The sequence below is a fragment of the Hippocampus bargibanti genome, linkage group LG13 (assembly GCF_051943395.1).
Source record: "Hippocampus bargibanti isolate YZ-2025 linkage group LG13, ASM5194339v1, whole genome shotgun sequence".
Taxonomy (NCBI): domain Eukaryota; kingdom Metazoa; phylum Chordata; class Actinopteri; order Syngnathiformes; family Syngnathidae; genus Hippocampus; species Hippocampus bargibanti.
The window spans coordinates 11,949,829-11,977,577 of NC_142746.1; the positions used below are offsets into that span (position 1 = coordinate 11,949,829).

Below are 27,749 nucleotides of genomic sequence, written 5' to 3' on the forward strand. Positions count from 1 at the left end.
AAGTGAAAAAAAATCATCCTCTTAATCTCATGAAGAAATTTTGTTGGACAGTTTATTTATCTATGCATAAAGTGGCCAAATATTGAGGGTATTGTATTAGGTGTGTTCGACAAACCGATTCACGTCATGAGCTAACTAGTAAATGATGCATCTCAGTCCAAGTGAATTGTGAAGAATTAAACAACCAATAGTCACTTTTTTACTTTTAAAAGAAGTTAGTTATATTGCGTGAGTTACATTTTTCGTTTTGTTTTATTTTTAATACTCGACCTGTTTTGTTTCTCACGCAGTTTGGCGCTCGTGAGACCCGCATACGTGCGTGACCCCCAATGCAGCGCTGAGTGCGCTGAGTGCCCGTGGAGATAGACGCTTATATGTGCTCCGTCGGGATTGCTCCAGTCTTCATATTTATGATGGTGTCACCTTTTCTGCAACCAGAGAACTGGGTGAGTACTCGCAAGTCAAATCAAGTTCATATGTTGTGCGGGAGACATAAAATGAAAAACAAACTACATTGTCAAAGAAACGCCAAATGTTTAATCATACCAAAGAATGTGAAATATAACTCTTCTGTTTGCAACCAATATATGATAACTAAACAAACAAATAATACATTTATTAATCAATCATTACAAATAGAGCAGGTCATGTTTAAAATTCTATAAAAACAAACTTTTATTTTCACCAATTTTCTTTCTGCCACGGGCGTGTTGGCAACTATCCCAGCTGTCTTTGGGCAAACACAGGGAACACTAACTTTTCAAACCAAATTCTTGAACCAAATATGTCTGCACAATGAGGAAGACGTGACATATAAGGAAGTGACGTAAAAGGAAGCGGAGGGTAGTCGAGTGATGCATTCAGATGCACTCAGTTGGTTGAGAACCAAATTTCAGTTGTATACCAGGGCATAAAAAATATGACATTTTTGGTTTGAAAACCGAATTGGATAAGAACCGAGACATTCGAAAACCGAGGTTTGACTGTACTGTATTTCAATAACTGTGTAACATCATGTAAATATAGTGCTTTGCTGTTTTTAAAATCCTAAACACGTGCATAATTATTCCTTGGTCAATTAATTAAAGTACATCCATAAAACACATCATGTACGATGGCATTTATGATGATGAAAGTACAGTAAAGTACACAAACACACACTAAAATATTAAAAATACATTAATAAGTCATTTATTCAAAAAACACAATGATATCTTGCGCAGTTAAAAGTGAGATAAAACAACCAATGAGTAAATGTGGTCTCTCCTATCTCTCTCTCTCTCTCTCTCTCTCTCTCTCTCTCTCTCTCTCTCTCTCTCTCTCTCTCTCTCTCTCTCTCTCTCTCTCTCTCTCTCTCTCTCTCTCTCTCTCTCTATCTTTCCATCCATCCATCCATCCATCCATCCATCCATCCATCCATCCATCCATCCATCCATCCACCCATGCTTCCATCCATCCACGTTCCCGTCTACCTTACACATATATGTGAGTAATATATTGTGATTATTTTTACATGTTTAGTACGTTTTTTTTTAAATCAAGAAATAACGCAAATCCAAAGGGCTGGTTTCTCGAGTAATTTGAGTACCTTAGTTGGAAAAAAATACTCAAGGCATTTTTCTTCTTCCATGTGAACCCATGATGTGTACACTGTCAGGAAGAAGTCAAGCTAACCACAGCAAAAAAAAAAACATGTTTACATGACAGTAACACGCCGTACTGATTTGACCCCAGGGATTGCTCGACACCAGCGCAGGCTGGGCGTGGGGACGAGGGGCGCTATCAACGCGTGAATTATTTATCCGCATCTGTGATTGGATGCCAATCAGTTATAGGGTGCACTCCCCCTATACTGCCCAAAGACACCTGGAAAAGGCTCGATGACACCTGCGACCCCTGCGAGGATCAGAAATGGATGGATGGATGGATGGATGGATGGATGGATGGATGGATGGATGGATGGATGGATGGATGGATGGATGGATGGATGGATGGATACCCAATTATTCAATACACTTTTCAGTTAGATATTCGAAGATCAGAAATGTTTAATAGCTAAACTCTCAAGTACGTATAACTGAAAAAAAAAACACTTAGGCTGCCAATTTCTCATTTTTCCCTAATATGGTGCACAAGGATGGGGAGGACAGAAGTGACAGTGACCTCCTTCACTCCTCCTCCCTCTGCAGCCTCTTCCTAATGCTGCCTTTGCGCATGTGCTTCGGCGCGTAACTCCCCAAAAACGACTCAGAGGGGCGGGAATTGGGGGGTGTTGGGCTGAGTTGAGGTAGGGAAGTAAGACAGTCGTACAGGAAGACAGACCATCAGGAAAAAGGTGGCCAGGCTCTACTATGATCTGCACTCACACCCCGGAAAGTGCTTGTTCCAAGATGCAGGGAGCACATCCACGATCGACCCGCTGGTGGCTGGCATCTTTGCTCTTGCCTGTCATCTGCACCTCCTCCTCCTCCTGTTCTTCCTTCTCCTCGTCCTCATTCCCGTTGTACCAGAGAGGGGGAGTCGGATCGTCTCGGGCGGGCTTCCTGGGAAGAACGTTGGTTCTTTTGGACGTCAACACCCGCAGTCCCACCCGAGTGCTCAGCGACAACTTTCTCTCTCTGCAGTTGGATCCGTCTATTATCAGTGACGGCTGGGTAGTGTTCCTCAGGTAACTCTTGTGGAATAATGGAAAAGTTAAAGGATGTTGGTTTTTAGCCGACGAAAATGAAAACAACGGGTATTCACCAGATACATTGCATGTCCACATTGTGAAATGAAAATACACAAATAAATTTAAAAACCGAGTTCGACCGTTCCAAAGATAATTTAGTCGTCATATTTAGATAAAATTGATTCAAAGTAAACATTGCATTTAGTTTCGAACAGTTTAATTCCCCCATTTTTGCACTGTCACAACATATTAACGAGTATTAGTTTATTTTGAAGTCGAAAACAACCATCCTCCCCTAAAAATGTAGAAATTAAATCAACACCAGACACTGACATACTTTTTTCATGTTGAAATAAAGGAAGATGCGTTCTGAAATCCTACTCATTTTTCAGTTAATCTGTTTTACTTCCACGACAATACTCGCCGCCATCATGCTATATTGGATATGAGATACTATAAATTATAGCGTACAAAGTAAATCAAAACAGTTGTGCATCCACTAAGCAATTCTAAACATCACAAATGAGCAGTTTCTCAGTTACTTATGTTACTGTATAGCATGCGCATATACTCCAATAAACACTTGCAAAAAGAATGCGCTCAAGCTGTGTGCGTAAGTGGGTGTCTGTGTGATATGACACATTTGCTTCGGCAAAAAAAGGTTGTTGATAAAAAGAAAATAAATGTCATAAAAATGCTAAATATTGAATGTTACAAACGTAGGCCTAATATCAGAATCAGAAACCCTTTAATAGTCCCACAATGGAGAAATTTGCAATCGACAGCAGTATAATTGAAAGGGGCCAGGGGCGGTCAAAAGATAAAAAAAGTATTCTATGCACAAAAGAAAATGTCAGGATACTAAAATGTACAACTTCACAAAAATGTTACTCAAAAGAACTGTGCACAGTGCAAAGTATAAAAATATCTAAGAATATAAACAACATATTTGATATATGTCACTGGATTGACGCGATATAAAGTGGCTGTGCTATTTACAATGTGTGAGTTTTCCCCCACGTGTGTTTATTGAGAAATTTGCATGTCACATTTAAATTACTCTATTTAAATTCTGGCCTAACAATAATGGAATTGATGGTCATCGAAGCAAATGGATTAATAAATAGATAAAACAGCTAATAAAAACTAATAAAAAGAATACAACTATATATATATATATATATATATATATATAGAGAGAGAGAGAGAGAGAGAGAGAGAGAGAGAGAGAGAGAGAGAGAGAGAGAGAGAGAGAGAGAGAGAGAGAGAGAGAGAGAGAGAGAGAGAGAGAGAGAGAGAGAGAGAGAGAGAGAGAGAGAGAGAGAGAGAGAGAGAGATAGGACAATAAACCGGAAGAACTAACCGAAGTTCACCCACAGTTCCAAACGTTTGGTGACTTTGGCGAGAGGCCTCTCTCCAGCCTTCCTCCGCTTTGGTGGTAAAAGGACCGACTTTCTGCAGTTCAGCAATCAGAGGAACCTGGCGAAATACAGAGGGCCCGGACCTGACTACTACCTGAAGAACTACGACGACGGTAAAACACATGAATGCATTAAAAAAAATCAGCTCGACACCGTCACACGCAGAGCTGCGTTTATTTCGTTTCATATGAACACTTTGCCCATGCCATAGAGCTCCAAATTAACCCCTCCCGTCAAAAGTCATTTACCGGTACTTTTACTCCAATTAATTTCCGTTCCATGCAGGTGTTGGCCATTAGGGTGTGTTTGTGTTACTTTCAGGTTGAGTGAACGCTGTCGCAGCTGGCTGCCACTGCTTACCCGAAGAAAAACTTCTTCTGTAAGCGTTCTTGAGAGTTTTGAAAAGCGCGTATGAATTAAATGTATTATTATTATTATTATTATTATTATTATTATTATTATTATTATTATTATTATTATTATTATTATTATTATATAATTTTATTATTATTATTATCATCACAGTTAAGTCTGCTCATACACTTACCAAGCTTGGCTAATTTCTTTGTTTGATATGACTGAGATGTGAATTATGTTGAATAGCTGTTTAAAAACATGTCAATATATATATTTTTAACAATACTTGAAGCGACTTCCAAGTTGTGTCAGTTTAAGCGAAGGCAGTGTAGCCAGGCCGTTAAAAAGTATCACTGTCAATGGTTAACATTTGTGCAGAAAATTTTATAATGCTTTTTAAACATTTGACAGATTAAGAGTGTACTTTGAAATTTGCCACTGAGATATTTTTTTCAATGATAACACATTAAAGTTGTTCAATTCCAGCAGATGATTTTAATATCTGTTTGTATTAAAGGCTAAAATGGTGACATGATGGGAAGTGGTTAACACAAGTTCGGAAGTTGTATAGAAGCAGGGGTGGAGAACAACGTTATTTTTTAAAGGTTTCTCAGTGTTAATGATAACACCCACTTCACCAATTACAGTTGGACTATTTGTGCTTTTACTATTTCTAAAAATTCTTCTGTGGTTTTTGGGTTTGCCAACCTGCAATGTATTGTACAATACATTATTTGTTTTGCCTTTTTAAATTTATGTATTTGTTTTATTTCATTTTTATTGGGGTGGTGCTGCTGCAGATATTGTGCGAAGTGACATTGCAATGGATAAGCAGAACGGTTGTAAAGTGGCAAGCCATCCCGACATGATGCTGCAGCTTCAACGAGAAAAGGCGGCCAGCACACATCTCGTCCTGCTCAAGGAGCAACTGTCCAATATCTACAGCAATGTAACAATAACAGGTAGGAGATCCCACGCTCACTTGCATGTAAAGAATGAGTTGCGTCAGACAAAAATTACTTCCTTTGATTTAATACCTTTGAGCCTCCCTGTATGCTTACACAGAGGGTTCATCGCATGCCAATGTAAACTGTTAGCTTTCAAAATGAAAATTATAGAAATGGAAATTATAGAAAAGGAATGTGGGGATTAATTGAGTGGCGTGTTAGCTCTGTCTAGTTAACACTCTATGTTTCCACCAGTTTAAAGGACAACCGAAGTCACTTTCTTTGTTTCCGAACTGACTTCAAATCAGAAAAACGTTTTAGAGCATCTAAAATACCCAAAACATGCAGTATGATATTATTAGTCAAACGCAAAACACCAATAAAAATGACTTAAAGTGTCTAAAAAGTACTTCAATTTGAAACCGGAAGTGGCCAGTTTCAGAAGGTCCCGCTTCCATGTTCGTGGTGTCACGGCAAGACATCTTGCCCTGCTGGAGAATCAAAACATGGCTTCAGATTCGGAGAATATGCTTTCTTGTTACTCATCCAGTTATGAATATGATTTAAATAGTTCTGAAGAAGAAACCATACATGTTTGCAATCGATTAAAGAATTTATTCCTTGTCATTTTTAGGCATCAGGGTGGGAAATGTCGCACCCAAAAAAGGCAGAACATGGCGACAAATCCGACAAAAAGGAATTAATCAGCCCGTTTCCACAGGCTGATTAATTCCTTACATGGAGCTTTGTCGCCCTCTTCTGCCTCTTTTTGGTCCTACATGACGTTTTCAGACCAAAGTACAGCAAAATTTATTGACGTGATGGAAGGACTGTTACAATGTGTCCTTTTTTTCAGTCAGGGGCGTTCCTTCAGTGACTTAGGGTGAGGACTCGTCACCAACTCAAAAACAAGACTTCCGGAATATTTAGCACAAGTCTTAAAACGTAAAATATAGCTATATGCGGTGGAATCTTTGTCAAATACGCTCAGTAGAAGTCATTTGAAGCCATTTTACAAATTATGGACACAACTTGTCCAGAGACGTCAGTTGTCCTTTAAGTTGACATAACACTCTGTATTGTCTGTATTGTATTATCCATTGGTTAAAGTTAACTCAAGAAGTCCACAGAACTTCAAGCCCACATTTTTGTGCCGTCTGCCTTTTTGTCTGCCTTTATGATTGATTGCAATGGAAACTGGAAAGTGTGCAAAATGAGATATTTGTCTGTAAAAATGACGGCACTGTGTGGAAGTATCCAGCAACAGTTTGGTGTTGCATGTATAGCAGAAACACTTCTCTTTAGAAATTGTTTGCTGCACTGAATGGTTTTGTGTATTCGTAAATTCATTCTGACACCCGAACACAACTGAATGTGCTTTCGTGACTCTGAATGCACTCCTTTTGATGAATTAACACAAGTATGCATGTTGTTGCTGTGAGGGGCAAAGCTGCTGTAAACATTAGCTTCATTGGCTCTTTCAGTAATAGTGCGAGATAACCAACAACTTCAGAAAAAGTTAATAATCCACAGTACCCGAATAATGAACAAGGTCATTTTTATTGGATTGGATTGACGGGTGCTTTACATTGAATGCACATTCAGTTGTAATGTCATAATTTGCTGATTGATCCATGATGTCATTGGTTAGATTTGCAAAATAAGGCACGATAGCAAACACATTCTCATTCACTGCAATGATGTTTTGTGTTGGCATCATGAATTGTATTGGATTAGCCTTTATTAGTTTCGCAGTGGAGACATTTACAATTCACAGCTGCAAAGTGTGAAAGGAAGAGGAAAGGAAAAAAAAAAGTCAAAACAAAATACGGGAGATGGTGTAAAGGCAGCCACTCTCGCGGGGCCATCTTGAAGTCAGACCCACAAAAAAACTAAATAACAAATAATGTGACACAACACATAAGACAGACAGTCATTCAATCTTAAGCAAATTCTTCACCCACTTTGTTTTATGAAGCAGTTATAGATGAAAGAGGAGAGGATCATAACGTCCTTTTCACCAGTCGATCAGGTATGTCATGGTGAAATATGCACATCTACAAGTTAAATGGTGAAAGCAAATACAAAGCTGTAGCAACCATTAACAAAAAGAGATTGTCTCACATCTCCTGTCCCACGTAAATCCGCTTCAAATCCAAGCCGTGGCAGTTCCACATACTGCGCTGACGCTCTTTTCTTCTCATCGCGACCTCTTCAAGCCATGCAACCATCCAGCCGCAGACTATCTAACATTCACCGACATTTCTGCTGAACAAAGCTGAACAATACTGCCACATTTCTCTTCTTATACAGTTGGATTTTTATTCAGAAATGTTCTAATATTTGTAGAGGTTTTTTTTTCTCCCCAACAATATATTTGCTTCTAAATCGACAGTGTGCCGAGCTGGCTCGGCATGTATTTGGAACATATCCCTGTACCATTTACTGCGGTTGGAGTGCGATTGCACTCAGTTCAGTCGAGCAAAAAAAAAAAAAAAACATGTTCCTCAAAGTATGGTATCACTCAAACTATTTGAGAAGAACTGCTATGAAAGTTGGCAGTTCTGTTTTACTGTTCTGTATTCTCTGGACCAACACAAATTTGTGGTTAACATAGATCACACTGCAATCTTCCGCTTGTAGAGGTAGCACAGATCTGTAACAGCAAATTGAATGGCATCTCTGCAAGACTATTTGGAAAATTAGGCTAAAACTGTTCTTCTGCACTTTGTTTTATTTGTGACAATTTGAACAAGCGTTTAATGCATCTGACAACACACTTCTGATTAATTTACTGCAAATCTAATTATCCCACTGTCGAATGCTGTGTAAAATTAAACACACTGGCTTTATGCGAAAAGGACAAAATTTTCTGGATCTTCCCTTATCGCTGTGATGCAGCATTTTTATATTATCGCACCACGATAGAGGCTCATGATTACACAATGTATGTAATTATGTTACCAAATGAAGATTGGATTGGATTAGCCTTTATTCGTCTCACAGTGGAGAAATTGATATTTCACAGTCGCGAAGTTATGAAAGGAGGAGGAAAGGAAAATAAGTAGAAACACAAAATACAGGAGCTGCTGTAAAGGCAGCCACTCTTGCAGTGCCATCTTGAAGTCAAAACAACAACAAAAAAAAGAAGAGTGGATTGACTGTAAGCATGAACATTAGCAGTGTATGATCAATGAAAAATTGTAGGATATTTTCAATAATCGCCCACAAGTGGTCCAAGTCTGTTTGGTTGCTTTTCATCTTTCGAAGCATGCAAAATGACAGTCTGTGTTAAATGAGCACCATTTTTCAAGCCAAATGGTGCTTGCAAAAGAAATTGGAAATTGTGAACTCCTGGTTCAAATAACAAGACGGCGAAAGAAAATCTATAAAGCATAATTTTCTTTTAAATGAAAACATGTTTACTATTCATAAAGATGGATCGATAACAAAACAAATGGTGTTGGTCTCTTTGCTCACTCTTCGATAAATTACATCGAGAGAGTCAAAACCCAATTTTGTGTTTGAAGTCATAATTTTGCCCCCCAGCGATTTACATAGTGGCTGGTTTCAATTGTGACCCTCTGCAATGGTGAACATTTTCTTCAGTTGAACCAAAAATAAAAGGCATGGACGAAGTATTCTTCAAATGTGATTTATGACAGCTCAATTCAGAAATCTTGACGCTGTGTGATACATCTTCATACTAACTCGCTGTATCATGTTGATTTCTGCATAGCTTGAGCATTATATTTCTGATTGATTGCATCCTGACTGAGGATTGTGTCCTTAGAGACGTCAAACTATGATCAAGTCATCAAACAAAAATGAGAATTATTTATTGACATACTGGAGAACAGTTTGATCAGGTTGATCCTTCCTGCCCAAGGAACCTAAAATAATTGGCATCGGCTACAAAAAAAAAGTTTATACAATATTTTATTTGGGCATAATTTTTCTAAAGAAGGGCAACCGACATCCTGCAACATTTTGCGTTGAATCGGTTTCCACTGTACATTCGTGAAGTATTTGCGCCAAAATACCTTGAAAGTGACATATTACTCAGAAGTCAGATTATTTCATGTATTTTAACTATGTGTAAATAGATTTTCGTGTGAAGACCACACATCTTTGTGGTGGGAAGACTAATCAGGGTTGAGGATTAAGGGATGTGTTTTTAAAATGGTCTGGAAATAATCAGCCTTAATCCTCTCAGTGCATGTGTGTTCGTGTTTGTATGTGCAAATGTTTTTAAAGGTCTGTTTTAACAGTCTTGCTCCATCTCGTTTCCACTCACCACTATTTGACCTTTGACCCAGGCTTGTTAGAGGCAGAGGTATCCTTAATGGTACACATACAGCTAATACGCGCACACACACACATATACACACACGCACGCACACGCACACACACACACACACACACACACACACACACACACACACACATTCCTGTTTGAATGGTTTTGTGAGGTCCGGATAACTCCAGATAAGAAGTGAGGACCACCGTTGCTGATAACTTTAGAGAAGAATTAGTGTTACATTTGAACACTAAATATCAGGCTATTTCCCACTTCAACTTCTTTAAAAAGAAAAAAAAAAGTGGACTTGAAACTGAAATAACAGCAAGTTAAATAAATAACCAGGTTAAAATATCGTTTTACTTTTTGTGGTATGAACTTTTTCCTCTTATTAAACATACACGCACACATACACAGAGTAAAAAGCGCGTCTATCCAAATGAAATGAAAATACACACCAAAAAAATCATTTTGGGTGAATTTGTGAGGACCTTTCCGAAACTTTAACAGATGCATATATAGACCCTCTAGAAGCCTTTAGAATGAAAAACTTGGGAGGACCGGCCAAAAGGTCCCCACTTGTCAAAAATGTCCTCACTACATATGGTATAAAATGTTAGTGGTCCTCACAAGACACGTCATACAAACACACACACACACACACACACACACACACACACACACACACACACACACACACACACACACTGGTCAAATAGGCTGAGCCCAGCCAAGGTCACGCTCACTTTTCTTTTCCAGCCCCCCCATTCCAACCCTCTTCCCTAATTACCACTCATGGGTTTACTGTTATTGTTGCACTGTATATTGTAATTTTACGCGAAAGTCCCGTGTTTATTTGACTCGCCAGAGAATGGGGTGATCAGTCTGCCACCAGTTACCTCAAAGGCTGCATCTGTATGTTTAAGGCTCAAAAGATAACCTTGAGGATTTTTTTTTTTGTTATTTTCGCCAAAATTCCATCTGAAGGAAATCTCCCATGACCACAAGAACCTGTGAACCAAAATTCGAGTATACGACCTCATTCTGTTCTGTGCACTCCGATTTTCTACAGTACATGTACCGTATTTTCCGATGTATCAGGCACTCCAGAGTATAAGGCGCACCCCCAATTAATGGTGTAGTTTCAAAATGTTCCCTATATAAAGTGCACTTCACTGAATGAAAAGCGTTTTCTAAATATAATATAGAAATATATATGTTTTGCAAATATAAGGCACACCACATTATAAGGCGATACAGTACAGGCTGGGGTTACGCACTACTTCTTCTACAGGGGGAAATGCAGTCGGTGGTTGCGGACAGTAGTTGCGAGACCTGTTGTAGCTCAATATTACATCATGCATAAGGCGCAGGGTCATCTTCGGAAGAAAATTAAGGCTTTTTGGTGCGCCGTATACACCGGAAAATACGGTACCAAAAAATTGGGGAGACGGCAGTGTAAAATTCCATTCAACGTCAATATTACTTCACATATATGCCGCACCTGCGAAAGAGGCGCAGGATCACCTTTTGAAGAAAATCAAGGCTTTTGGGTGCACACAGGAAAATACTGTAATATATATTTTTGCAAATAATCTTATTTGAATAATCATTTTGTTTCGGCTGGAGTGAGAGCACATCTCTCATTGAAGTCAGTCATGTCTGAGTTTCCACTTGTAAGTACTTTCTAGTATTGATGCAAAGTACAAATGTACGTTATATCGTCAATATATAGTTAAAAAAAATGCCCAAAGGTAGAGATTTGCCACCAAGCTGCACTTGTGTAAGTAACAATATTACAAAGATGAATTGAAGATGGGGAGAGTCACGTGAAGCCACGCAAATTGCTAAACTAATGAAAAGCAGTTGCAAAACAACATAGTAAATGGAACGTGAGAATCTGTGTCATGTTTGGGAACATTTCTCAGATTGATTTGATATTGTCGGTGCGACAAGGTTGGCCACATTAAATGATCATGAAATATGATTAAAAAAACTTGTAGGTATCTATGACGTCCATGACCAAGCTATAATTGTCTATTCCTTTTCATTTATGTCACCTCGGAATTTACGTCAAAGTCAGTCAGCTTTTTTTGTCAAATATGCTAATATGCATGACATACAGCACAGATGAAATTACTGTCGTCTCGAACCCAGCATGCAAGGCACTTATAATGACTTTAACAAACTTAATAAACATGAAAAAGCCAATTTTCCTGGAGAGGGGAGCCGCTGCGTGCTCACGTGCCGCCATCTTGGGAAAAACAAAAAAACAAAAATAACAAATATTATGACAACACAACGACACAGAGAGTCATTCATTCTTCAAGACTTGCTGTACCCTCTTTGTGATGAAATGAAGTAGTTCTCAATGAACATTCACCTAATTTGAGAAAGGAAAGCCATTGGAGAGCCGTAGAATTGTCAAAACACGGTCAGATAGGTAATAATTTTTATAATTTTAGCATGAATAATCGCCGATAGCGATGAAAACCATCAGAAACGAACTACACGAGCCTTATCGTAGACATTAAAGCACCCTCAAGCAAAGAGATTGCAGACTCACCCCTCAAGACAGAAAATTATAAAAACAGTGTATCTACCCCGGGGTCAAAGATGACGCTTCTTACTGATGTCACAACGTTTATTGTGAAACACTTGGAACACAGTGAAAACTATAAAGGACATTGAAACGACAACATTACAATAAGTTCGACAAAACATTCAGTCAATAAGGAAATTAATAACGTACCATGTGCACCTTACTAACCGAAAGTAGATAAACGTTGACGTAGACTTTAGACTGTCATTCTCTATCTAGCAGTTGCTCTGCTTCTGTTTCTCTCGAGCATCAGTCTCGTTCTGTCTGTCTCGCCTTGCTCTCGTTTAACGAAAACACATGACACGGAAGCGGAAGTGATGATGACAAAACATTAAGTATCGAAGAAAAACACACATATAAAGGTTTGCATAGTAATGTTAAACACTTTTACAGAACAACAGATCCAAAGAAAGTATTTTTTGTTGTCATGGCAACCAATGACAATATACCCGCCTGTTACACAGCGCCATAATCAGCCCTGTGGTGTGTTGCCATTCCTTCTGAATATTAAAGTAAACTCCTCTTTGCAGCACTAGGAAAAGTAACATTTCAGAATATTCTTTGCGATTTGGGTTGCAGGGTTTGTATCCCAATTAAAAAGCTCCTTAATAAACATCATTGTTTTAGTATTGTGATCCATCCATCCTCCGTACTGCTTAGTCCTTACTAGGGCCGCTGGGGTTGCTGGAGTCTATCCCAGCCGTCTTCTGGGACTAGGCGAGGGACACCCTGAATTGGTTGCCAGCCAATCGTAGGGCACATAATGACAAACAACCACTCTCACTCACACTCACAGGGAGGGAAACATTGGTGTTCAATCAGCCTGCAATGCATGTTTTTTGGAATGTGGGAGGAAACTGAAGGACCCAGAGAAAATCAGGCCAGGGGAGAACATGCAAACTCCATACAGGGTCTTTAACTCACAGCCTCTGCGCTGTGAAGCTGAAGTGCTCACCACTCGACTACCGGGCCAGCCTGCATTGTAATCCTATATTCATAATTCACAACATTAGTGCCAAGAAAACACGTGAAGCTTTTGCCGTCGTGCTCATCTGCTCGTTGTTCAAAATGGATTTCGAAGTGATTTACTATGGTTTGATTCGGAGGCATGTTGTTTCAGATAAAATCATGTGTTTTTAAATTCACGTTTTTTCCCCTTTCTTTTAGATTTGTGTACCTGAGTAATTTTATAAATTGGCCAATGGATGTGTGTTTTTTTCAGTCTTGGAAATTAAGTGAACATTCTTGAAAAACTGTTGCAAAAAAAGTGTAAACGCTTTGATTCTCAATTGGGCATTCTCGAGTAATCATGTGCACGTTTTACGTGCTGCAGACCAAAGACAGAAGAATTGTAGACAAAGACAAACTCTCAGAGCGAGATAACCATCAGAAACATTTTTGCACCAAATCTACTGTATATGGCAGGTTCAGCGAGTACAGTACGTTGGTACCTAGGTTAAAAAAATATAAGAACGATACATTTGTTGGTTGAGTCATTGGTTGGCTTTATACTCTGGCAGATGTTAGTGGGCATGTAGGCCCTTTCTTTTTCTCTCATTCTCAGTCTGATCTCACATCTATGGTATCAAGTGACCGAAATGTTTACAGCCTTTAATCAGTCGTTAGGTTGAACCAAACAACACACAGAGGACATCAGACACGGATACACCGCATCTTGCTTTTTGAACTGACACAAAAGTGCAGCCGTCCAGCGCTGTGGAAGCCAGATTGCTCAAAACAATTGGACTCAAGTGAGAAGGAACATGACAAGAATGACAATTAAGCTATACAGAACGCGGGGGATTGAGCATCTGTAAGAGTTTTGCAAGTGAAGCTGCTTTAACACCAGATTGTTATTCATTCGCTTTGTGCAATGTGGTATGTAAAAAAAATCTCATCGCACACAAAACACTTGACCTCTTTTTCGATTTCATATGTCGACTAAATGAGACTCACTTATGAATAGCGTTGACACATTTCCTTCTCTATGACCCAAAAAAGTGCAATAATTTACATAATCTGGCAAATGTTTGTATGTTCTGACAAAGGGGGATTCCCATGTCCACCATGTCAGAAAGCAACCAGAATATTCTTGTTTTCTGACACGTTTAGGATAGTGGTTTTTGGCTGTTTTTGTTATCTTACCAAATTGACTGTGTAAACTCTCAGTCGTACAGGAGTGGTCCATCGATGAAAAGGTTTCTTCATCCGTCATCTGTACTTCTTTGAAGGTGTCGGACGTTTCGTTTCTTATCCAAGAAACTTTGTCAGCAAACTAAAGTCTTACTGGTAGTTTAGGCCCTATATATATATATATATCCCTACTGTTCATACATGGCGGTGCCGGACTCTGCGATCCAAATTGAACGATCCAAATTGAAACCACAAATTGAACCAAATTCACCACAGAATATCGGTTTCAAGAAGGATTTATCTGTTTTATGAAAATCGCTTCTTTTACTCCCCTTTCAAACCATCTTAGCGAAAGAAGATAGATGGTTTGAAAGGGGAGTAAAAGAAGCGATTTTCATAAAGCAGCTAAATCCTTCTTTAAACCGATATCTTAGGGAAAGAACATAGATGGTTTGAAAGTGGAGTAAATGAAGCGATTGTCATTAAACAGCTAAATCCTTCTTTAAAACGATATGTTGTGGTGAGGTTCAATTTGGATGGTTCGTACAACAGCCTACTTAGGCAAAATAGGATTAGGAATACTGATGATGTGATACCGGTGGAAGTGGGGCAATCAGGCCAGTCATTAGTCAGACCACTAGGAACAATCAGTGGAGCGGCAGGGAGTAGTCCTCTGCTACCCTCAACCTGAGAGCAGGGACCTATCATAGCAGAGTCCGGCACCGCCATGTCTGGACAGTAGGTATATATAATGGGCCTAAACTATCAGTAAGAGATTTAGTTTGCTGATGAAGTTTCTTGCATAAGAAGCGGAACGTCCGACACCTTCAAAGAAGTACAGATGACGTCTGAAGAAACCTTTTCATCGATTTACCAAATAGAAAAAAAACAACTTTGTGAAGATTGTGAGCGTTCTTTACGGTTCCATTATATTGGATATGATATGAATTTAGCATGTTGAGATGGTGATTACTTCAAGTTTTGTTTATGCTGTCCACATGGCCTGCACAGGTCCAGATGTTTGAAAGAATACCTACAGTGTGTGAAATCACTGAAGGGAACAAGATCCAATTCCACGTGTTTGCAATATGCTCTGAGACAAGTGCCCAGCCACCTGCAAACAAATGCCGTTTTAATGGTGTGATGCATGGGATGTTTGAAACCGTTATTTGATCTGACACTCTAACTGCACATTTGTCATCCGAGAACACGTTTTGCGTCAGATTGCTTGCTGTTTGAATGAATCAAGACTGTTTCAATGAAGGATTTAGAGATCCGCCATCACACGACCCACCCACAAGAATTTTTGCCACTTCATTTTTAATGCGTCCAGATGTATTATGACAGTAAACTTCATTAGCAGAGATGCACACATTTTAGTATTTTAAATTTCCTGTATGGGGAATACCTGGTTAATCAATTCTACTGAATTTATTCGAGAGGATTCACTTTTGGGTTGTTGTTTTTTTTCTTTTTGAATCTTATTTGGAATTCGGAATTATTGTCCTGCCCCAAAAAAAAGACAATATCTATCAATAAACTCCAGTGAATGTTGCTTGCACAAGAGTTTGGCTTGTTTCTTTTCAAGCCACTTGTGAATTCTCCTCTTTTAATCGTTTTGTCTTCACTCGAAACATATGGCTGGTTGGATTGTTAGACCTTCTCAAAGGCCATCTATCACTCTGTGGTGTCCTGCTGGGTAGGAGATTCAGTCAGCTTTCCACTAGCTAAACAAGGGAGCAAAAAAATAGGAAGAGAAGAAAGGGGAAGAAATAAAAATGGAGCAACGGCAAGAGAATTGAGAAAAATGCGTCATGAAAATAACATTAAAATATCAAGATAAATAAAACTATTGCACTGAAGTTAGCGGGGCCGACAGCAAATGTCAGTGTATTTATTTCTTATTTTTTTAAGCAATGCTTACTCTGATACTTGGTGTAAAAAGTTCCAATAACTAAATACTTGCTCAATTGATTTGAAAAATATATTATGAATAAAGAAACTTGTTTTTTTGGACTGTTAATGTTTACAGCTGCAAAGCTCCCAATTACAAGCAGAACTAGGGCAGGGCAACTGAAATACGTTAATTTTGATTATCATTGTTTTAAATTTAAAAAAAAATCATGAAAAAACAGAACATTTCAATCACTGTTTGTGTTCCAAACAATGTGAAACCTTTTGTCATAACTTTTTTGTTGCGCTAAATCGATTGCATTGATTGACTCCCAAAACAGAGAAAGTGACAGTGATTATATGATTAATGGGAGGCAAATTTAATTGAAAAAAGGAACTCCCATAGTGGGCATTTCCACTGTCTGATTCAATGGATTTGATGAATAGGTACAGCAGTGACAACATGGCTCTTTTAGCCGCGTCTACAGCCCTCAGTTAGTGGGGGCAGATTTCAGGCATGTGGATCTCACGAAGGGCAAAATATTAAAGATGACTGCACATTGTGCTGAATAATGTGCATGTTAATTGCAATCACAATGAGTCAACTCAGAGTACAAGCTGAAAGATTTTCATTTGTTTGTTGTTTTCAAAAACGATTATTTATTGCCTTTGATAGCTATGATTACAGCAACAAAGAAAACCACGTAAAAATGGTTGAGCTATTTGTGAGTTAATCTTAAAGTCTATGCACCACCTTGAATGAGAAATTTGCCCTGTTCAACGTGGCCACTGAATCAAAGATTTTATTTTAAGATCTGTGATGGGTACCATTAAAATTTTATATGTGGTCTCAAACTCAATTTTTGTCATGGGGGGCACTTCGGAATTATAGCTTCTTTTCAAGGGCCGATGAAAAATCGCATTAGAGTGTATTATTTATTACTCGTGACAATCTGACATTTTGAGACAGATTTCAGCCAAAATCATGACAGGTGACAGAAAACATTTGCTCCCGCGTGCCACATAAAATAATGTGGCAGCCCAAATCTGGCCCCCAGGCCTTAACTTTGACCCCCGTGATCTAACTACAAAGCATGTAACAACGAGCACCAATGGAACAATGTTACATCCGCACTTGACGTATTGCCAAAAATACATTGCAATTAACTCTAAATTGTTTAACTCTAAATTGTTTTTGCAACCTGTTTATGTAATTATGTCAGGGTGGATTTAAAAAAATATCTGTGACATTCAATATTATGGCCGTAATGACTCATCCTTCAGTGATTTCCCTCAGAAAATGTGGACAGTCCGTAACAGCTGGCAGCTGTGGTCCCGCCCCGTGCTGGCTCACCAAGTTTGATGGGACAGAATGAGAGATGCAATTATTTGATAATGCGCAGGAAATTAGAGTGGCAAAATAAAATAATGACATGACGCTGAAATAATTACATTATTTCTCTATTGGTCCTCCATCATATGTATTTTTTGGTTTTAAAATTGGTCTTATAACATACAGTGAGACCTCAACTTACAAACACCTCAACTTACAAACTTTTTGTCTTACAAACGTCAAATTTATGAAAATTAAACCTTATAATAAGCACTATTTCCATAATACACACCCACCACGACTGTCGGAGTGATCTTCGGCGGAAGCACACGACCGAACAGCACCAGAGGTTAAGTTACCAACAGTCCTTATGGAAGGTGACTGTCCTTCCATAAGCCTTCAACGACCATCAAAAAGGTAAATAAAACTTTATTTTACAGCACAGTTTATTTCTTTAATTACAGTCCTCATGTAATGCGCCTCTCTTTCCAAACAGCAATTCCCTTTGACCTTCGACCTCCAATGCCATTCCATCAAGCCATAAATGACCATCACAAATGTAAATAAAGTGACTTTATGATACAATTCAGTGTATTTCTTTCATTACAATACAATAGCACATTTATTATACATAGAATAAGGTATGTTGTGTGTAGTTTTAAGGCTTATTTAGTTGAAAAGTATATTTTATGGAAACCCGGGAACGGATTATTCCCATTTTAATGGTTTCCTATGGGAATTCTTTTTTTGAGATACACACTTGTTGCCTTACACACTCTGTCCGGGAACCAATTAAGTTCGTAAGTTGAGGTCTCACTGTATGTCCAATTGATATGTTTGAAAAGCACACTCGTAAATGAAGGCGGTCGGATACTGTTTTTGTTTGAGTATATTTTTCAAGTCAAAAGCTTAATGTTAATACAGTGAGATCTCGGTTTACGAACCCCTTGGCTTACGAACCTTTCGGTTTACGAACGTTACATTTATGAAAATTTTACCTTAGCATACAAACTATTTTTCGGGATACACACGGAGCTGCCACAATGAGTGATGTGTCGTCCCGTTCTTCTAACAACAAAATGGCATCCGAGTGCATTTATTTCTCTATTCCCCACCCCCAGTCTTGCAGCAGTGGGGGATGGGGTTACAGACAGAGAGAGAGTGAGGTCGTTCTCCAAAAATCAAAACGGCGTCTTCGGTTAAAGCCACGTGATTGGTCAATAACCCAGCAGTGGGGTAGGGGCTTAAACATTAAAGAGACAGGCAGACAGAAAAAGAGTGAGACACACACACACACACACACACACACACACACACACACACACACACACACACACACACACACACACACACACACACACACACACACACACACAGACACACACACGCACACACACACACACACACACACACACACACACACACACACGAAAGGGAGATGACAGAGTTTTAAAACAAAAAAAACAAAAGGGAAAAATAAAAGAAAAAACATTGAAAAAAGGTTGGAAAATGGATAGAAAACAGTGAAATTTAGACTCGTTTCAACTTTGAAAATTCAAAAGCAGAGTGTAGACTGGAAGGTTAAAATATCCCATCAATTAGGCTCCACAAATAACCCGCACAAGTCATCTGCACACCTGATGCAAAAAGCTATCAACCCAGCTAAACAGATTGGATTGGATTGGATTGGATTGGATATGCCTTTATTAGTCTCACAGTGGAGAAATTTACATTTCACAGCAGCAAAGTGATGAAAGGAATGGAAGTAGAAAAACGAAATACATGAGCTGCTGGAAAGGCAGCCACTCTCGCGGCGCCGTCAAAAGAACAAAAAAAAAAAACACAATTGATTAAGAATTAAATACAATTATCACAAAGAAAGCACCTACAAGGGATCATTCCTCAAGATGGTGAAAGAAGAAGGTTACGTTCCTCATCTAGTGTTTAATGCTGAGGAAACTGGACACTCCATTCCATCAAGCCATTAACGACCATCACAAAGGTAAATAAAATGACTTTATTGTACAGTTGATTTCTTTAATCATAATACTATAGCACATTTATTATACATAGAATAAGGTATATTTTGTGTAGTTTTAAGGCTTAGAAAATTAGAAAGTAGAAAATTATGCATTGTTCTCATTTTAATCATTTCCCGTGGGAAATTAATTATTGGGATACACACTTTTCGCCTTACACACTGTCTCGGAACCAATTAAGTTCGTAAGCCAAGGTCCCACTGTACCTGCAAAGAGATGAATTTAAACTTGGGTTCTCGGGTTCTTAAAAGCAAAGAGCAGATCATGCTTATCATGCTTTCGTGCAGTGCAGTTCTTTATTCGAAGAGTTATGAATGTTTACCGTCAGATGTGCTCCCAAATCGTTTTCTCTGACCTTTGCCAACACTTCTTTGTTGTCTTGCATGTCTTTGGTGTTCAAGATGTCGAATATATTTTTTTCATTTTAGGAAAGGGAAATGGTGAGAAATAATCAGTCAACTATTGAGCGACGAGGTCCTCATATGTTGAAAGGTCTTTTGAACATTATCTGACAGTCTGTGAGATGAAACACCTTGAAATTTTATGTCCATGAGAGTGTCATGTAATTCGCCTCAGTCGGACGAGTGGAGAACAAAATGGCAAAAAGGGAGGTGGGAAAATGTTAAGTTCCCTCCATGTATTCTAACGATATGGTTTGCTGAAGGAAGGCTCCCAAGAAAGTGAAAAATGCAAGCGAAGCCTTTCATTGTGAGTGGAAGTGGCTCAGGTTGACACCTTTTAAGCAAGAGCAGATGTCTGACAAACTTCACTTGGCTTTGTCCTCTCTTCTGGCAAAGCAGACAAATACTCAGTCCGTGATAGTTAGAATGCCCGGCTTGCAGCATAACCCGCGTTGTCCATATACTGTAATGTACAATACGGTACCAAAAGGGGAACTTATTAACTCAGCCAACTCAACTCCAAATTAATGATGCAGATGATTATATTGTTATGCAAAAGTCTTCACCAATGTCTTCTTACTGATGAATATAACTGTGTCCGGTAGTTATTGCACAATTTGTAATGGTACCCTTTATTCAAGCATTGCTCATCTTGAATTTAAATATAAATGATTCGTTTGGCAGCATGTGAATAATGTATGTGGTTGGTTGTGTAACCAGAAGAATGTTGGCCAACAATAAATAAATACTTGGATTAAAAAAAATGTAGCGTAAATAAAACTGACTGGGACTCCGTTCTCCAAAATTGAAAACAACCACATAGCTGTACTCAGAGTATAATGAGTATGTCCATTAGAATGTCCTCTTTCTTCACGGCACAAGCCTGGAATGGTTTTGGCGAATAATGTCTTTTTTTAAAGGGACTTTATACTGCCCATAAAATGCAGAATTTCTTCCGGTTCTTCACTGGTGTTAATTGGCTACATATATTTTGTTCTAAAGACAATTATACTATCTGTGAGGCAAGCTTTTAGGAAATGGATCGATGTTCCACCGTGTTTTTTTGTTACCAGCAGAATGAAAATGGATCAGATAGTTGTGGTTTAAATGGGCTTTGAGGTTTGCTATTTTGGGACCATCTTCGTGCAAAATGTGCTGATGTTGGCGCACAGTGGGTCTTCCGTCCTCATTTGGCTTCAATCCAAAATGCTCTCTGACGAAGGCAGAAGTAGACGCCGAAACATGTCAGGTATTTGAAACAGCGACAATACACTGTCTGTAAAATAAGAATCTGTTTTAAATTAAATTCAATCCAAAATGTTATAATCCGCCCGGTTACTCATCACGATTTGAAACTATAATTATTTTTATGCCGCTCAACTTTCTGTAATTGTACAATTACGGCTGTCTGGGTACACCTTGAACAACTTGCAATGACCCAATGCTTATTCCCATAGCATTGTTAATTTAATTGTAAGACTGCAGATCTTGTTTACTGTATAACAGACTGCAGTTGTTGGCAGTGTTTTCCCAAAACAAAAGAACATTATACATACACACTATTGTTCTTTTGTCACGTCACTATTTTGTCCAACACACTGTTTGGTGCATTTCCTTTCAGGAAAATTGTTGAAAAGGAGTCAGGAGTGCATGGAGGGATGTAAAACAGATTCATTGTTCATGTTCAGTGCGTCTTTATTTCCATCTGTGTCTAAATATAAAACATGTTTCAGGATCTAAAATCCGTTGCATAAGCAGACACTGGTTCTTGCGATGCAGCATAAATTCCAAATTATAAGGTGTTACTGTTTTCACACGATTTGCTTAAGCAATGATGTAGCTAATTTATGGACCTTTGTGCGCTAGCAAGCTTCACATTGTCAATTAAGGCCTTTTGCTCTTTGGTTATCCATAGGTTGTGCATGTTTACGACAATGAAAAGTTCAAATTCTCAGAGACCTTACCTGTATTGTTGAATCAGGAATCGGTGATAGCACACTCATCCATTAACTTACCATGTATCTTTTCCGAATTTCGAAAAGGAACCGAAAAATACCCAGAAAAAAACCCACAGTCATGTGAAGAACATGCAAAATCCATAGTCAGGTTTGGTGCCTTGATTCGAAGTCTGCACCTCTGCAATGTGAGCTGGCTGAACTCACCACTTGACCACTGAACATTTGCATAACAATTTAGAATGCGGTGTGCCGTCATTCAAGTCCATGATTAGCTGGCAGTAAAGATAATATCATTTCTACAGTGACCATTTCCTCCTTCACGACATCTGGTGTGGTGTTATTGAGTTGGCATGTGTTTCCTGTTTTGCTGAAGATCAGTTAATTATGTGATATGCAAGATGATGTACTTGTCACAAATTAACTGAACAATCTAAAAACTTGCAACTCACATTGTGGAAGGAAAATTCAAATGGAGGCGGCTAAGTTGTTTGCAAATACATCTTAATAATGCAAAGAGGTTGTGAATCTTATTATAATGCATATTTGGAAGTTGTTGACACTCAGCGGAAGCACATGACAAGCACATGGCTCCACACTTTTATTTGGTCAGGTGTATGGTTGGCAAAAGTCCCAATCTCTGTATTCAAGAACATCTGGCTCGCACATCCTTCAAAGTGTTGGGTTAAGTCCCACTTTTGACATCATGACATGTTAGAAAAGTGGGATTTGGGAGCGAAGAGTTATGAGATGCTTGGTTTAAGCAGGTGCCCCCGCCAGCCCTCTGCCCCCCGTAGTGTTCCCTCCAGCAATTGCCTGATGTTTGACAAGATTTACTGATACGCCCAATCTCTTTCTAAGAGCACCAAATGATTGAGTACCGCTTAATATGTAATATTAACCTTAAGGCTGTGTGTTTTTCTAGTTCATATTTTCGTCTCTTCATAAACATCAGTCATTTAACAAAATATTTTGGTTGTCACAAGACCAACGGCGTTGACTTTGATGCTGTACCTTCATATATGAACCTGATATCACTCCTGACACCTGATTTCTTAAAATGAACAACACATTTGAAATGTTAAGCTATATCCAGGACTGCATAGAAGGCATTCTAAGATTGTTTGATTATTAGTTAAGCCTTTGGGCTGCATGCAATCTCATTGACCATGTAACCATTGAAATCTGAATTACTAGAATGGAGGATAGAAGCCTTGCAATTAGATGAAGAGACCAGCTGGGCAATTGATTGTAAACAAGTAAAATAGTGAAATGATTTCAGCCACATCATTCTTCTTTATCAGTTATTATACATTGTTAGAGAGACGACATTGTAAATATATTTGAATAGTTTAATGTCTTTTTTCCAGTGACAATGACTTTTAATTGATGTTGACTATGTAAATGTAGCAGTAATTATGTAGACATAGCTTTTGGACTAAGGCGTGATCGAAGTGCCTGGGGTACTTATTGTTTGAGAAAATAGAGTATCTGGCGCTGCATATATTTGCTTTTGACTAGTTTAGGATCTGGTCCTCATCACCTTCATCAGTCACACAGCCCACGATCAAATGTAACATTTCTAAGCCCAAAATGAAGCAGATGTCCGCCAAACAGACGTTCTTGTTGCTATTGTTCCGCTATTTGAGCATCGTTCATTTTGAAGCATTTGTGAGGAAGTTCACTGAAACATTCCTCTTTGGCATTGGTATTGAATAAATTTAACAGCGTTCTCAAGCAGGTGTCTCATTAAAAAGTACTGCCATGTTTTTTTTAGGTCCAAGCTCTTTGATGGTCAGGAGGAAACACACCCTCTCATCCCTGTAATTTCAGTTGTCAATTATTCCATTATCAGAGGTGTGCGCTAAAATTTTGAGAAGGCTATCTGAATACCAAAAAATGCAATAGCTGCATCTTAAATACTTATCGTATGTTGCGTAACAGTTGTTGGCATAAATCACACTGCCTATTTGGAGCGAGGTATCAAATTCCCGATTTTGAATTGTTTCATTCTGTTAAGCAGGCGCACAGAGTACGGGATCAACAAATTATTTGCTGTATTTTTTGTAAACCAGCCACATAATGCGGTCAGCATATAAAGCCTTTTTCTTTTAGTTTTAGAAAGTAACCACAAACTTCCTGTTCCACCAGCAAGAGAATCTCTTCCGACATGAGTCCAAATCAGTAAAAGGCAACTCATTTTAGATTTTCCAAGGCTCTGTGTTTGATTTAAATGTCAAGGACAGTATATGTTAACATACCACATTGTTTAGGTCATACGTCCTGCATCGTCTCATGCTGGGCATACAGATAAGCTACAAACGCTCACATGGTCGCTGCAAATTTACAAATCAGGACTTTTTTTTCTCGCTCTGTTTCTCTTAACAGCATACTCACACTCCATCCCCTTCACACAAAAAATTGAAAAACATGTGCTTTCCTCATATTTTGCACTCACCTATTATACAGTGGTAGTTTGACCGAATTGGTTTGACTGGAATGGAGCCTTGCTGTATGAAGGAAGCCCACACGCTGCTGGAAATATGCTTGTGGAGTCATATGGAGTTATATTGGAAACACGTTTTTCCCTCTGTGCTGCTCTTAACACACAGTGTCAGGTTAATATAAAATGATAGACTGCATGTAATAGATTTGGATGCTTATGTTCAGATATTTGTGTAGCACTCGCCATAGTAGATGAACCATCACATTGTATTGTAATTGATACTGTGTCAAATTATTGCGTATTTTGTCATGACATTGTCATTTTTGATCAAAACAATTGTACTTTTTCCAACTGTATGACATGTCACGATGAGGGTTGTCAGAAAAGATAGATTTCAAATCCAAACCATAATCTAGGAGTGTTGTCTTTTGAAATTATCTCCTTGCCGTCCAATGTTTTTCTCTGGTTTCATCTGCCCTGCCTTAAGGCAGGGGTCGGGAACCTATGGCTCGCTAGCCATATATGGCTCTTTTGATGATTGCATATGGCTCGCCGATAAAACTAAATACAGTACATATTCTCGTTTTTTTCGCCGTTCATTTCCTGTTGGGGCTGCAGTTGGCGGAAAGCGGAATTTTGATTGGATGACACTGACCTAGGTTGGCGGAGAGCGCAATTTTGATTGGGTGATACTGGCCGTCAAGTTGAAACAGGTAAACACCCCTTTAAATGAGGCCGACGAGTACACTTCAGCTTGAATGCACCGGAGCATTCGCCTTTGAGGAGAGAAAATGTTCTGATTCTAATTTGCAATGAAACAATTCCATCGATGAAACAGTCGAATGTCAGTGACATTTTAACAAGCCCCGTGTTAACGTTAGCATCAATATACTTCTGCGAGAAGTATATTGCAGATAGCAAGTGCGGAAGCTTATGAGCTGTGTGCAGGCTAGCTAGCTGCAACTTCGCCTTTGGACCCGATCGTTTGCCTCGATATTTACCAGTCACGAGGAACGGAATACCATTTATGTTAACGGTGAGTACTATCACAAAGTTATTTTAAATAATACATTCTGACATTTTGTTGAAAAGTGGACGCACGTGCGTGCGTGTTTGCGCGTGTGTGTGTGTGTGTGCGCCCGCGTGTGGCTCTCACTGAAAAACATTTCTAAATATTTTACTTTTATGGCTCTCTTAGTCAAAAAGGTTCCCGACGCCTGCCTTAAGGCCTTCAGATACTCCTCAAAAGAGTCACCCAGGATCTTCCATGGCTCCCTTATAATAATAATAATAATAATAATAATAATAATAATAATCATAATAATCATCATCATCATTATAATTATAATAATAATAATAACACATTTAATTTCTAAGCGCCTTTCAAAACTCTCAAGGACACTTTACAGTCACGAGATAAGTTTTTTTTTTGTGCGGGTGAGCAGCGGCAGCCATTTACACCAGCGTTCACTCTACCCGGAAGTAACACAGCAACAAAGTTATGGAAGAGGCCATTTTGATGGCCTATGTTCTTAAAATGACTTCCGTTGACCCTAGGATAGAGGCGAAAAATCAACAGATGTGCACTTTTCAAAAGTGTTTCAAATAATTGGTAGTCACTCGCATTCCGCCACCCAGAAGTTCTCTGTTGCCCATTATTTACAACCCCTTAGAAATGGCCTATTGCATCCATTTACCAATTATTAACTCATTCACTGCCATTCACAAATTTATTTGGGAATTAAAAATATGACGTAGAGCGCTATGCTCCAATTAGTTTGGGTTTTGTTTTTTTCTTCCTGGGGTGCCGATAAAATGCTGACCATGGCCTCTGGCAATGCGGTATGTCCCTTTTTTCCATGTTAGCGCTTTGTTCAAACTTCAGCTGTTGTTAATGCGCTATATACATCAATATGTATGTATTGCATTGTATTTTGGACAGCCACCATCATTTCAAGCTGACATAACTCATGACCCATATAATTTATGAATTAACAATTTTTTCCTCTAATGAAAGAAGGGGGTCTAAGGTTTCTTATGCTGCATTGAATATTTATGTAGTCCTGAAAATTAAATATTCTATGAGTCCTGGAATTCAAGTGACAATGGCCAGTGGACACATTTTTCACATCTGGCAATGAACGAGTTAAAGCAGGTGCAAGTCTACTTTCTTTCTATTTGTACTTGTGACCATTTTATGAGGCAAGTTCCAATGACATCATTTGCCCCTCCCCCATTCCTTCCTTTCTTTGACACATTTTAAGGGAGGGATAGTTCATGAGGTGGCATTGAATAATAAATAGTTTATTATAATATCCATTTGTGCATGAGTGTGTGCTTCTGTTAAGGCCAATGCCTTGCCTCCGTGTTTGAGCATATTTTTAGAGGTGTCGAAATGAGGCATAACATTGACTTCTTCTTCTTTTCCTTTCGGCTTTTCCCTTCAAGGGGTCGCCACAGCAAATCAGTGTCCTCCATCTTGAGAGGTTTGATCCGCATGTTTGTTTTGGCTGCTGGAGCTGTATTGTCTGTTCACACAACTGGACTTTCTATGAGATCGACAGCATGACATGATCCAAACTGCGGTCTCTCCGCTGCAAACAAAGGCATCCCACACGCATGCTTCTCCGATTCTTCACCAATTGTTGGAAATCTTTGTTACCAAGTGTGAGCATCACATGATCTCAGACAGGCCGTTATGATGTGACAGAAATATGAAGGAATAGTTTGTGCAGAGATTTCAAAGAAACAAATGATTAATGATGTTGGTGAATGTAACTGAGTCTCATTTGTTACTCTCACCATAAGACATGGCAGTTTTATTTAGCTGTATTAAGTGCTTATGTCTGTGTTTGTGCAACACTTCATTGGTATTACTGAGTCAAGTATTTATCAACTTTCTCAGCTTAGTAAATCACATATATGTAAGACCAAGTTTGTGTCCATGTGTATAGCCATGCCCAAGAACCCATATTTTTAGCTTGAAGGCTCTCAAGTGTGTTCATGTGAGCGCTTTCATGTTAGCCCCAAGAGAGGGTGGAGTGCTCCAGCATTGTTTTCTCTTCGCAAGGGACCAAATGATGCTCTGCTCTTGGCAGGTGACTAATGAGAAGTCCATTTCAGTGGACAGTAACACTATACCTTGTATTCAGGCTAGGAGCTGTGCTCAAACCAATGATTTATGGGCATTAAAATAGGTACTTTGTTCAAGTCCAGTGTGAATTTTGAACACTTAGATATACATCCAGAAA

The 27,749-nt window shown here is 38.8% G+C and overlaps 1 protein-coding gene across 3 annotated transcripts in view; it reads left to right on the top strand.

Annotated features, from left to right (window-relative positions):
• The window catches only part of hpse2 (heparanase 2), a 54,096-nt gene that overhangs the window by 1,497 nt on the left and 24,850 nt on the right, over positions 1 to 27,749 (top strand). For 2 of the 3 annotated variants that reach the window (XR_016116983.1, XM_089012829.1), the window contains exons 1-3: positions 1,999 to 2,668; positions 4,051 to 4,205; positions 5,250 to 5,411. Coding sequence is in view for 2 of the 3 variants with exons in the window: in XM_089012829.1 (XP_088868955.1) it covers positions 2,352 to 2,668; positions 4,051 to 4,205; positions 5,250 to 5,411 (634 nt within the window). In the remaining variant the exon portion in view is untranslated. Of the gene's footprint in view, positions 1 to 290; positions 447 to 1,998; positions 2,669 to 4,050; positions 4,206 to 5,249; positions 5,412 to 27,749 lie in introns of those variants that run through there. The other variant, XM_089012830.1, reaches the window with a different exon arrangement.